Source organism: Triticum urartu, chromosome 5, assembly GCF_003073215.2.
Source record: "Triticum urartu cultivar G1812 chromosome 5, Tu2.1, whole genome shotgun sequence".
NCBI classification, from domain to species: Eukaryota; Viridiplantae; Streptophyta; class Magnoliopsida; order Poales; family Poaceae; genus Triticum; species Triticum urartu.
In genome coordinates this window covers 70972792-70985100 of record NC_053026.1, presented here as the reverse complement: position 1 = coordinate 70985100, position 12309 = coordinate 70972792, and the positions used below count along the sequence as shown (strand labels likewise).

General features: G+C 45.0%; 2 protein-coding genes across 4 annotated transcripts; both read right to left on the bottom strand.

The window, feature by feature from the left end:
- Positions 1-267: 267 nt before the first annotated feature.
- On the bottom strand, positions 268-1664 carry LOC125555670 (myosin-2-like). Its single transcript, XM_048718545.1, has 4 exons — positions 1400-1664; positions 830-1287; positions 374-739; positions 268-340 (listed from the first exon to the last, which is right to left on the bottom strand). The coding sequence occupies exons 1-4, from the start codon at positions 1628-1630 to the stop codon at positions 268-270; spliced, it is 1128 nt and encodes a 375-aa protein (XP_048574502.1). The 5' UTR covers positions 1631-1664.
- Positions 1665-6229: 4565 nt separating this feature from the next.
- Positions 6230-11962, bottom strand: LOC125507944 (protein PEP-RELATED DEVELOPMENT ARRESTED 1 homolog, chloroplastic). 3 transcript variants are annotated; one of them, XM_048672479.1, is made up of 9 exons: positions 11616-11962; positions 10622-10777; positions 9806-9874; positions 9532-9702; positions 7436-7579; positions 7133-7294; positions 6963-7028; positions 6794-6853; positions 6230-6700 (listed from the first exon to the last, which is right to left on the bottom strand). In XM_048672479.1, the coding sequence occupies exons 1-9, from the start codon at positions 11880-11882 to the stop codon at positions 6656-6658; spliced, it is 1140 nt and encodes a 379-aa protein (XP_048528436.1). In that variant the 5' UTR covers positions 11883-11962; the 3' UTR covers positions 6230-6655. The 3 variants fall into 3 exon arrangements, with proteins under 3 accessions (XP_048528436.1, XP_048528435.1, XP_048528437.1); XM_048672478.1 differs by having other exon boundaries at positions 6230-6557; XM_048672480.1 differs by lacking the exon at positions 6794-6853 and having other exon boundaries at positions 6230-6557.
- Positions 11963-12309: the final 347 nt, after the last annotated feature.

The following is a 12309-nucleotide window of genomic DNA, read 5'->3' as shown; positions in this document are numbered from 1 at the left end:
ATAACATAAATTTCATAAAAACTTCGCTTTACCATGCTTAAAAATCTAACGTTTGCATTTCCCTTTTCCAAATGATCCTTGGACATCAGAGATTCAGAAATTTCGCAGCAGGTCATCTAGGTCAGCACTTCACACCAACAACATACACCACACATTAAGTCAGGAAAACTCTTCCGTTTCATCTTCATCTTGCCATGTACGTTGGTCACTGCAATTTTGCTTTCATTCATGTACAACACGAGCGGCGGTCGAGCAGCATCTGCGTGACTATCGGCGGCGGCGAAAGCAGCAGCAAGAGAAGGAACACGAGGGAAGGCTAGGGAACTTGCACGAGGGGAGGCTAGGGAACTTGCACGAGGGGAGGCTAGGGAACTTGCACGAGGGAAAGCTAGGCAACTTCATGGCGCAGGCGCAAGTGCAGCACCTCTTGGGGGCCCTGAACTTCGGCGCCTTGATCGTCCTCCACCAGCCGCACCACCGGCGCCGGCCGCCGTGGTCAGGCTGCTGGTCGTGGCTCTTCTCCGAGTGGACGCGCTTCTTGAGCTCCGCGTTTGTCTTGCGCAGCCGCGCCTCGTACTCCTTCTTCCAGGCGGCGAACTGCCGCCTCAGCATCTTGAGCTCGTCGACGGACATGGTGCCCGGCTTCACCTCGGCCACCGCCCTCGCGGCGTGCTCGAACGCCTGGGTCTCCCGCGCGTACTCGGTCGCGAGGTGGTGCTCCGCGTGGCTCGGCTTCGAGCTAAGGACGGCGGCGACGGCGAGCTCGCCCGCGTGGCTCGGCTTCGAGCTAAGGACGGCGGCGACGGCGGGCACGCCCGCGTGGCTCGGCTTCGAGCTAAGGACGGTGGCGACGGCGGGCTGCTGCTGCTGGGGCTTCACGGACGCTCCTCGAAACAGGCTCTCGCCCCGCTTCACGGCCGCTTCCTCCGCCCTCGTGGGCGCCGGAGCTCGCTCGGCCTGCGCAACGCCGTCGGATAAGGTTGGCTCCCGGCGGTGGCTCGTGGAACCGATTTCTGCTCTGGCCGCCGCAGCAGCGGCAGCAGCCTGAGACATCTGCAGCGCGGCGGTCTGCCTCTGCAGCTCCTCCTCCACGGCCTTCATCTTGGCCTCCCACTCGGCGAGCCGGGCCTCGTAGAGCTCCACCTGCTGCCTCAGCCCGGCGATCTCCTCCTCCTTGAGCCTCACGTCGTCGTCCTTCTGCTTGGCCTCCTCCTCCGCCCGCACAGCCCTTCTCTCCAGCTCCAGCTCCACCGCACGCCTCTCCGCCTCCCTCGCTTCTTCTTCCTCCTGGCGTACGTCCACAGGCGGCCAAACCATTAGTAATTAGTCGATGGCATGCATGCATGCATGGCATCGCGCGGCACAATGCTACGTAAAATAGAGCACATCACGTACGTACCGGCGGTGGGGGGAGCGGGGCGAGCGGTGGGCGCTGACTCCACGGCGCGTCGGAGGCGGGCCTGTGGATGGAAGGAGGCCGGCCCCTGACGGTGGGGCGCGTGGGCAGCGCCGGCGGCTCCTCCTCCTTGGGCTTGTCTTCGAGCTTGCCTATCCCTCTCTGCCTGAGCGCGTCCAGCATCAGCTCCATCGAGCTCAGCGCCGACGACAGAGAGGAGGAGGACGACGCCATCGGTCGTCCCCCACACGGATCAATCTCAAGTCAATGCACACCAAATTATAGCTGCTGGACCACTCCGCTCTATTGCACCATCCAAAACGAGCGTCTCTGAATTCGTACCAAATGATCGAATCCCCTTGGCTTGTTCAGAAACGGAACGAAGCGGAACCGTCGATCGGCGGGAGCGGGTGCGGAGCGGAGGAACTCCGCCGTGATAACCTCGTCGGGTCAGGAGGGATGGGGGAACGGATTGCGGGGAGGAACCGCGGCCGGAGAGAAGAGCCCGGCCGCGGGGCACTAGCCAATCGCGGGCTCGCGCTGCATGGCGGGGGCGTTGGGTGCTTCTTTTCTCAAACATTTCTGGTTGCACGCGCGTACGTACGGTTTGGTGTCTGGGCTGTGCAGGTCGCCAAGGTCGCCTTCAGTTGCAAGCATGGACGGTTCTCCGTGCCACGAGGGGATGGCCTTGCCAAATTTAGAAGAAAATGGTGAAGACTGGTCGTCAAATCAAAGAAGCCGCCCGGAGTTGGACCTATGGGACAACATATAATGTCTTCACTCAAATATAAGTGCCATCTTTCTACAAAAGAGGACACTCACGCTGCGTTTGGTTCAGCTTTTTTTACCAACTTCTGCTTTGAAAAGCCAAAAGCTAACCAAAGGGGTAAATGTTTAAAGCAGCTTTTGAGAATCCGTAGCTTCCCCCTAGTGTAAATTTCAAAGCTAGGGGTACCCTAACTTTTCAGCTTTCAGCTTTTCCACAGCAGCTTTTTCACAGCAGCTTTTCCACAACAACTTTTTTAGAATCTGCAGCTCAACCAAACACAGTCTCAGAAAGTGTCTGGGCATGGAAGTTACCGACTACGAAGGAACATATATCTTGTCGCGACACCTAACATTCACTCTAACAACATAGTACATGAAAAGGGTAGATTTTGACTGGCATTGCCTCCCCCCTCGAGGAAGATCCGGTGGGGTTTTACTTGGGGTTAAGTGCGAAACGTTGGAAGTTCGGAGTGTAGTTTTGGGGGATTTTGTTGTCAAGTTTCGAGTTAGAACTAAGGCAGATGGGTTTGATTGGGCTTTGGTGGCGGTGTATGGAGCTGCGCAACCAGAGCTCAAGCCAGACTTTTTGGTGGATCTGGTTCGTATTTGTGGTAATGAACAGCTCCCCCTCTTAGTAGGGGGGGGGGGGATTTCAACATTATCCGTAGGAAGGAGGAAAAGAATAATGACAATTTTGACGGCCGATGGTCGTTTATGTTCAACACTATTATCGAAAGCTTGGATCTGAGATAGATAGAGCTTTCGGGTAGGAAATTCACTTGGGCTAATTTGTTATCGGTCCCGACGTTTGAGAAACTTGACCGTGTCCTAGCCAGTGTCGAATGGGAACAGAAGTTTCCTTTGGTAACCGTGCAGGCATTGACAAGAGGTGTCTCTGATCCTACACCGTTACTAGTCGATTCAGGAGATCAAACTTTTGTGGGCAACAAGAACATTTTCTCGTTTGAACTTGCCTGGTTTGAAAGAGAAGGGTTCCTCGAGTTGTTAGCTCGGGAGTGGGCTAAAGACTCAGGAGGAAGGACGCCTATCGAGCGATGGCAATGCAAGATTCGTCATCTCCGAAGGTTCCTTCGAGGATGGGCTAAGCACACGCATGGTATTTATAAGGCGGAGAAGGAGAGACTTTTTCTACTTATTCAAAACCTTGAAGTTAAAGCTGAAACTTCTATCTTGGATTCCAGTGAGTTGGAAACAAAGATAGTGGCGGAGATGCGACTTAAACAGCTTCTTCGAGAGGAGGAATTGAAGTGGGCGTTGTGAGCTAAGGTTCGCAAGATAGTACAAGGCGAGGACAATACTCAATTCTTTCATATGATTTCTAATGGGAAGCATCGTAAAAAGAGAATTTTCCAGCTAGAACAAGACGAAGGGACGATAGTTGGTCAAGACAATCTGAAAGTCTATATTACCAATTATTATAAGCAGTTGTTTGGTCCCCCGGAAGAGAATTTTGTGTCCTTAGATGAGTCTAGGGTTGAGGATGTTCCTCAACTTGAGACTGCCCAGAATGAGCTCCTGACTGCTCCTTTCTCTGAGAAAGAGGTGTTTGAAGCCATTGCACAAATGGAGAATAATAAGGCTCCAAGACCAGATGGGTTTCCGGCAGAGTTCTACAAAAAATGCTGGCATTTTATTAAGGGAGATTTGATGCCCATGTTCCACGAGTTTTTCGAGGGACAGCTTCAGTTGTTTAAGCTGAATTTTGGAACGATAACTCTTCTTCCTAAGAAGACAGACGCTGTTCGCATTGAGCAGTTCAGAGCTATATGTCTGCTTAATGTGAGTTTCAAAATCTTCACCAAGGTCGGGACGAACAGACTTACGCAAATTGCGCATTATGTGGTTCATCCGTCCCAGACTGCTTTCATGCCTGATAGAAATATCCTTGAAGGGGTTGTTGTCTTGCATGAAACGCTCCATGAAATCCACTCAAAAAAAAACTTGATGGCGTAGTTTTTAAAGTGGATTTTGAAAAAGCATATGATAAAGTTAAATGGCCTTTCTTCAACAAGCTTTGCGTATGAAAGGTTTTGATCCGGCCTGGAGAAACCAGATTGACTCCTTTACGTAAAAAGGGAGTGTAGGGATTAAAGTGAATGACGACATAGGTCACTATTTCCAAACACACAAGGGGCTAAGGCAAGGAGACCCGATGTCATCGATCCTATTTAACATAGTGGCTGATATGCTGACTATTTTAATAGGTCGGGCAAAGGATGCAGGGCAGGTAGGCGGCCTGGTCCCACATCTAGTTGACGGAGGGATTTCCATTCTTCGTATGCTGATGATACTATCATCTTTATGGAGCACGACTTGGCGAAAGCAAGAAACATGAAGCTGCTGTTATGCTTATTTGAACAATTATCTGGCCTCAAAATTAACTTCCACAAGAGCGAATTGTTTTGCTTCGGAAGAGCAAAGGATGACCAGGACACGTATAAACAATTGTTCGGATGTGAATTGGGCTCCTTACCGTTTACGTACTTAGGTGTACTCATTCATCATCATAAGCTGACTAACTTTGAGTGGAAATGCATCGAGGATCGCTTTGAAAAGAAACTGAGTTGTTGGAAAGGGAAGCTCATGTCATACAGAGGACGATTGATTCTGATTAATTCGGTCCTTACCAGTATGCCTATGTTTCTCTTATCCTTTTTCCAGCTTCCGGTGGGAGTCAGGAAAAGATTAGATTTTTACCGATCTCGATTCTTTTGGTAGAATGATGAGTTCAAACGAAAGTATAGGCTCGCTAAGTGGGATATAATCTGTAGGCCGAAGGACCAAGGAGGTTTAGGTATTGAAAACTTGGAAGTCAAAAACATATGTCTCCTTAGCAAATAGCTATTTAAACTATCGTCTGAGACGGACGCTACTTGGGCACAGATTTTGCGCAATAAGTATCTTTATGCTAAAACCTTGGCCCAGGTAAATGTGAGGCCTTCCGACTCACCTTTTTGGAAAGGTTTGATGAAAGTCAAACAACTTATTTTCAACAAGTCAAAATTTATTGTCGGGAATGGTGCCACTACGAGGTTTTGGGAGGATACGTGGCTTGGGAAGACTCCCCTTGCACTTCAATATCCTACTTTGTACAATATTGTGCGACGTAGAGAAGCCTACGTTGCAACTGTTTTACAATCCACTCCCCTCAATATTAGTTTTCGGAGGACGCTAGTTGGAAATCGTTGGGAGGCCTGGCTCCACCTTGTTAGACGTTTGATGGAGGTCCGGCTGTCCCAGCAACCAAATCAGCTGTATTGGAAACTTACTAAGAACGGTGTGTTCTCGGTTAAATCTATGTATCTGGATGTTATTAACTCTAGCGTTGTCCCTTCCTCGATTCATGTTTGGAAAGTAAAGATTCCCTTACGAATCAAAATGTTTATGTGGTTTGTGCATAAACAAATCATTTTAACTAAGGATAACCTGGCAAAACGCAACTGGATGGGCTCTTCTAGGTGTAGCTTTTGCGATCATAACGAAAACATCAAACACCTCTTTCTCGATTGTCCGTTGGCTAAGATTCTGTGGCGGTCGATTCATATTGCGTTTAATATTAATCAGCCCACCTCTATCAACATGTTACTTGGAGCATGGCTTGACGGGGTTGATTCCGATACTGCAAGACATATTCGTGTTGGCGTTTGTGCTTTACTTTGAGCAATATGGAATTGCAGAAATGATTTAGTATTTAACAGATCAACAAACATTCACTTTTTGCAGGTTATCTTCAGGGCCACGGCGTTCATCCGTATGTGGTCGCTACTCACTCCGACGGAAGTCAGGGAGTGGAAGATGGTAGCGCGGGATATTTTCAACCGGCTTGGATGACGGTCATGTAATAGGATAGGCATGTAGTGCTCCTGTTGTTTGCCAGCCGGTTGTGGCTTTGGGTTTTAGCTCTTTCAAGTTTTTTGTTTATTTTCGCACCTTGATACTTGACGACTTTGCTACTGAATTATTTTTTTATAATATGAGCCGTATGCATCTTTCTGATGCAGAGGCTGGGGTAAACCCCTTTTCGAAAAAAAAAACATGAAAACATCTATGGAAATCAAAGTTACACAGGCTATACAAAGGAACATGATCAAACTAAACTATCTAAGAACATTCCAAAATCCTAGCTTCCAAAACCGTTTCTGGTATAGCAGTGGTGTCTTCAAAAAGCACTACTGGAAGAAAGCTATAACTATAATCAATCTAACCGTTCCATTGTGCTCCGTCCAAGTTTCCAACTTACTTCTGGACTGCGCCGTCTGCACGTATGATACAACAGCACCCTTCCCAGAAGACTGGAAGTAATCGTTGGCCTTCAGGTGCTCCTGTCACCGTTTCTTCCACTCCATTTTACGGCCAAGTAACTCATAGCCACCTATGGAGAAAATATCCCGATAGCTTGTATTATAACACTGTTCTTTTGTGCAAAATGTTTCATTTTTGTATTGCATATATGACTGATCACATGTAACACTAGAAGGCCATTTCCTGAAGAACTTTCAGTGTTGTTTGATGTACCTATAACAGTCAGATATGGAAAAGGGAATTATTTTTCCAGACAAGGGTGGCATTCAGGGCAACTTATAGTTCAATGGAATGAAGGTAGCTCACCCATTCTAGATGTTGTGCTGTAATACCAGATGTGTTCTTTGCATATATGCCGCCTAAGACCTTACCACAAGTTGAAGAAGTTGAATTACCACAATGTAAACTCATAAATACTTAACGGAAACTAATGTGCTCATTTCAAAGAAAATATATGTTTAAATTAGCATGATACCTTAGAAACTGTCTCGAGGAACATTCCAGGCCGGACAGGCTGTGGCTTGCGGCCTGTTGCATTTTCCTAATGTTCACGTAAACATGTGGAGTCAACAACAGTCCGGCTCATGTACATTATATGTGAACTTGGTGATGATAGACACTATCCAAGTTGTATCCAAGCCTTACCCTTCCAGATGTCCCAGTTGAAGGTTCCAGGTCAGAATTTGGTCCGGCATTTGTGCTTTCAGTGTTATCAGCACCTTCCTCTTTGCCATGCATAACATCACTGATCATCTTCTCCACTGCTTTCCCTGGCTTGAGAGCGACCAGTTTGCTCAAGAAGTTCACCTGTTCATGAGGATTACAAACCAAACAGAGCAGCTCTTACACCAGACCAAAGTAATTAAGGATATTCCAAGTCTACCACTACACATGGTATTGAAGATTGCAACTATGTTATTTTAGGAGTCCAACATATCTAAAACACACCTCTGCTTGAGGAAGGGTATTGAGACCACGATCATTTCTTTCATCTAAAAGGCCACCTCCCATCATATTTCGAGCTTCCTCTCTTACTATAACTAGTCTGGCCAGAAGTTTTCGATCAGGAATTGTGGGTCTGGTTTCCATTGACTGCAGCAATAGAGAAAAAATATGTCAAAAGATCAGGGAACTATTTGTTGACATGGATATCCAAATAAATTAACTACTTCAAGAAGCACTCTTCCTAATGTCTAGTCATAAACAAGAAGTGTACTGACATCACATGTGTCTAGTGAATTATGTCTGATGTTTCAGAATTTCAAATATTAATTACAGATTCAGTTTGCCATCAATCCATCATCACAGATTGAAGGATCAATTCAGATGACATGTATTTTAAGCTTTTTTGGGAACTGTATTTCATGTTTAGATAGGCAAAATGATCTCTTCTAAATGGCATGCAAAATGATCTCTTCTAAATGGCATTGGATGAAGGTACGAGGCTTTTCTTGTTCATCATCATTGTAAAATAAAATACCAGTCAATTATATTTCTCCAGAAATGGACCAGGGATTTATTGAATATTGATGCAAATAAAGAAGTACCAGAAAATGTGTAGTTCACAATGTTAGTGTTGATAATTTCATATAATGGACAATGCGCAGTGTGTATCACATGCAGAATACACACCAGTTCACAGACTTAGTTTAGTCATTTTTGAGGATGCATCTCAGTTTCAACCAATTTCAGAGCATCAATAATGCAGGAACGATGATTTGTTTTATCTATTTGAGGGGAATGAATGATACTAAAAATTATGGAAACTGGACTCAGATTTTTATAAAGTACCCCCTCCGTTCCTGTGATTTAGGCGTATATTTCTCAGCGCCCTCCCAAAGGAGAGCCCACGATCAAAATTACTTTCCCTGCTTACCCCTGGACTTATGGCCTCAGGAAGGAATTCTTGACAGGGGACGTAAAGGTGGAGCCAATCGTGGAAAGAGTGATAACAGCATGCAATTAATGTGGCCGTGAGTTAAGGGATCCGTTGAGCAAAAGTACTGATGACATGAGGGCATTACAGAAAACAAACACTAACAATTGCTTTCCCTAAAAAAACACTAACAATTGCTTCTGCGCCTTCCTTTTAGAAATATTTGGCAGAAAAATGTAAGTCTTGTTCTCCAGAAAGGAGGGAGTAATAGAAGACCAGGATGCAAACACAATGACCTAGAACTCTGCCACTTTGGGAGGTGGTTGTACAGTTTAGCATATGTTATATAGGGGTGTCATGTATGCATGACAGTTGTTCATAAGTCATCTCCAAATGTCAGCTTTGCTAACATAACAATGCTCACTGGTCAGTGGAGGCAGGAGAAGTGGCCAGTGGCTCATTGTCATATGATGATATGAACTTGAACTATCCAAGGTCACATTGGCTACAATAACCAGCTCAAACAGGTCAAAAGTTGGACACAAGAAATCAATTACAGTCCAAGATGGTAAAAAAGAAAGTTCAAAACCATCTGCAGTTCCTCATCAATCAAGCCGGGGGTGTTAACCGTCTTTACGGTAAAAAATAATCTAAAGTTCGTCATGCCCTAACACAAATGTCATTCACATACTAGTTTTTTAGTTGAATAAATCCAAGTGGCAGAACTGTTATATAGTTCAGTCCATTAGAAATCTGCAAATAACAAAGAGAAGTTGCAATAAAGCTGTACGTCCAGCATAACTTTTGGCAGTCATGGGCTCATAGCTATTAACCAGGGAAGCAGTTATATGCATTCAGAAAGAGAACTACACATGTTCAAGAAAAGGTATGATCTGCACAAATTTCTAATCCAGTTATGTAATGCTGTAAAATATTCTCAGTCTTGAAGAGTATGTTTTTAGTTGCATTTTATGTTCATTTGAGACATGTAAATAACAATCATAGTAATAACGTAAATAACTATGTAGCAACAGGAGCCAATGTTCTGCAAGCCAACACTACTTGTGCTCCATGCAATTATATATGAATTAAAAATGACCGAGAATCTAAGTGCGGAAGTGTCAAGATAGCATATTCATCATGAATGAACACACGCTCTTCAACCTACCTCCAGCAGATCATCCGCCTGATTTGCAATGTCATTGAGATTTGCTCCTGGAATTTGACACTTCAGGCCTTTATCATTTTCAAACACGCCACCACCGGCAGCTACACGACGTAGTAATTCATGTCTGCTCTCTTTCTTTTCAGTCTGGCAAAGGAGTCCAACTACTTGAACCTGGTTGATAAATGCAGACTCGTCAGACAGCATAAATATGCATACAGAAATAAATAAAATGATGGACTCATGTAAGCATTGTTGCAGTAGAAGTAACACTCACATGCGGAGGGCATTTTTTCGTCAGATGGTCTAGCACTGTCTGCTTGACTATTTCAAGAAGTGAGTTACGCTGCCATTGTAAAACTGGAATGTAAGCAAAGTAGAAAAAGCTTGTAAAACAGAGAAAAGCATATACATGTAACAGGAATACAGGATACTAATAATTAGTCCAGCTGATAACAGTGCCTCAGAATATCTTTCATGGACCCCGTCTACATCAAATTGCAGCAAAGCATTTTCAGGGATGTCTTCAGGAACTTAACACATACCCAGATAAGGCCCACGATCAATTGGAAATGAGTAACATTATAAAATTAGGGTGTTAGACAAGTAAGCATGTCTCGCAACAGTTCTTGTGGACTTCAGAGTTACCCTATTCCCACAAAGCATTTTCAGTAATATCTCCCAGAATAACTAGATTACATGTTAAACCATGCTAATGAGCAATTTAACATGAGTACATACTACATACTCCCTCCGTCCGGAAATACTTGTCATCAAAATGGATAAAAGGGGAATTATCTAGACGTATTTTAGTTCTAGATACATCTCTTTTTATCCATTTTGATGACAAGTATTTTCGGACGGAGGGAGTACATACAGATTAATGCTTTGTCATCTGTTGCACAATCATAATTGGAGAGAGATAAACCGATAGTGCATCATTTTGTACCACAATATGGCAAAGCCACTACAGCACACAGCATAGTTCTCATTTGTGATGCTAAATGATATCTGACGGAATGTTCATTCAGAAAAGTTAGATGCAGGTCAATGATGTAGAATGCTGAGTTGGGCGAGGGAGGTACCAAGCTACCTCATCATCACCATCCTTCTGCGCGAGCTGTATCATGTAATCTAGTGCCATTAGAAAGCCAGACTCCATCTCATCAACCCTATTCCCAATTACTCCCTGAGCCACCAGCTCCACGGCCACCGGTGCAAATGCACCATCCATCTCCATGTCTTCCATCTACAACACCACCAATATACATAAACAACAACAAAGACACAGTGTTACAACTGTAGAACCCTCACAGCAGCAAATTCAACAATTGGCCCACATCATGAAGCATACTGAGATAAATCCGAGTCATCATTCAAGATTCATCCATTCATCGATTGACCAAATGTAACATGACACAATGTATGACAAAATTAACAATTAATGAGCTGATCGAACGGTTAAAATGTGCTACTTCATCTAAATAAAACCCAAAAATGGTATTGTTCATAAATACACGACTTACCAGAAAACATGCAGTCAAAGTTTGAATACTAATATTAAAAAAATATTCAGATCATTGTTCGTATTGTTCAATTCGTAAATACTAAGGAGGTTAAATAATAATATCATTAGATTTGTCATGGAAAGTAGTTTATATAATTACTACAGAATTGCATAATATTTTAAATAACATGTGTGCACAGAAAGTAATTAGTAAGACACCTGGAGAGTGTGTCATCTCAATGTCTAAAAACTTGTCTATTTCAAAATGGAGCGACTACAGTTTACCACCCAACAAGAGCAGAGCACATTTCAACAGTAGATAATAGGTCCCGGCAAAAAAAAAACCAGCAGATAATAGGTCAGAATAATTTAACACAAACAATCATCCAGATAGCTCGAAAATCATAGTAACTACCGTTTCCATGGTCTTTCGTGACAGGTAGTATCCACAAACCACGAGAGAATTTGCCATTTCATGGAACTGTTCTAAATGACGAAGACTGAAACTAAACTAAACTAAACTAAAGCTTCGTCCATCCGTCGCTAGGAAGATAAGCAGAGAGGTGACGAAATTTCGTACCAGCGTGAGCATCTCCTGGAGCACGGAGGCGACCTGTTCGCCGCCGCGGAGGAGGGCGTCGCACTCGGCGGGGTCCCACTTAGCGGGGTCGTCCCCGAGTGGGGACGGCGAGGCGATGGGGAGGGGCACCTTGGGCTTCGCGCCGAGGCAGACGACGAGGGTAGCACGGGAGGGGACCCGCGGCCTGAGGAGGGAGGCGGCGGGCCTGCTGGGTAAACAGGGGAGCACGGCGGTGGGAGGGGCGAGGGACAGGGAGAGGGCCGCCATGGCTTTGCTCTGCTCGGCCTGCGGAGAGAGAGGACAGGGTAGGTGGCAGACACGGGGGAATCAGAACGAGTGGGTCTAGAGTCCATCCTCACACAGTTGAAATGCTGCTTCTCCCTTCTCCTTTCCAAAAGAAAGTGGATCTCATAGCCTCTGACAATTCGAAAAGTAGGTCTCAGTCTCATTTTCAGATGCAATTTTTCACTGGAAAGAGAATCTCATATTCTTTAAGCCAAGCCGCCAATCCTAGGGTCAATGTGAAACAGGAAATTATTGCTATTTTTGGGCAGTTAGAGAATCGAAATTCCACTCATTTAGAAATCGGTCTGCAAATGCCAGAGGAAGGATAAAGGGAGCCTACACCAACGTAGATGCGATGGGTTTCCTACTTTCGATTTTGAAATATCACCGTAGCCCTTTGTTTTTGTTT

What these genes read in the sequence shown, in the direction of transcription:
- LOC125507944 (XM_048672478.1), bottom strand. Translation starts at nt 11,882, where the DNA reads ATGGCGGCCCTCTCCCTGTCCCTCGCCCCTCCCACCGCCGTGCTCCCC. An exon ending in TCCAGGAGATGCTCACGCTG is followed by an intron (nt 10,778 to 11,615) that starts GTACGAAATTTC and finishes GTGGTGTTGTAG; the next exon opens with ATGGAAGACATGGAGATGGA. An exon ending in CAGCACAACATCTAGAATGG is followed by an intron (nt 6,558 to 6,793) that starts GTGAGCTACCTT and finishes TTTTCTCCATAG; the next exon opens with GTGGCTATGAGTTACTTGGC.
- LOC125555670 (XM_048718545.1), bottom strand. Translation starts at nt 1,630, where the DNA reads ATGGCGTCGTCCTCCTCCTCTCTGTCGTCGGCGCTGAGCTCGATGGAG. An exon ending in CCCCGCTCCCCCCACCGCCG is followed by an intron (nt 1,288 to 1,399) that starts GTACGTACGTGA and finishes GACGTACGCCAG; the next exon opens with GAGGAAGAAGAAGCGAGGGA. An exon ending in CCTAGCTTTCCCTCGTGCAA is followed by an intron (nt 341 to 373) that starts GTTCCCTAGCCT and finishes CAAGTTCCCTAG; the next exon opens with CCTCCCCTCGTGCAAGTTCC.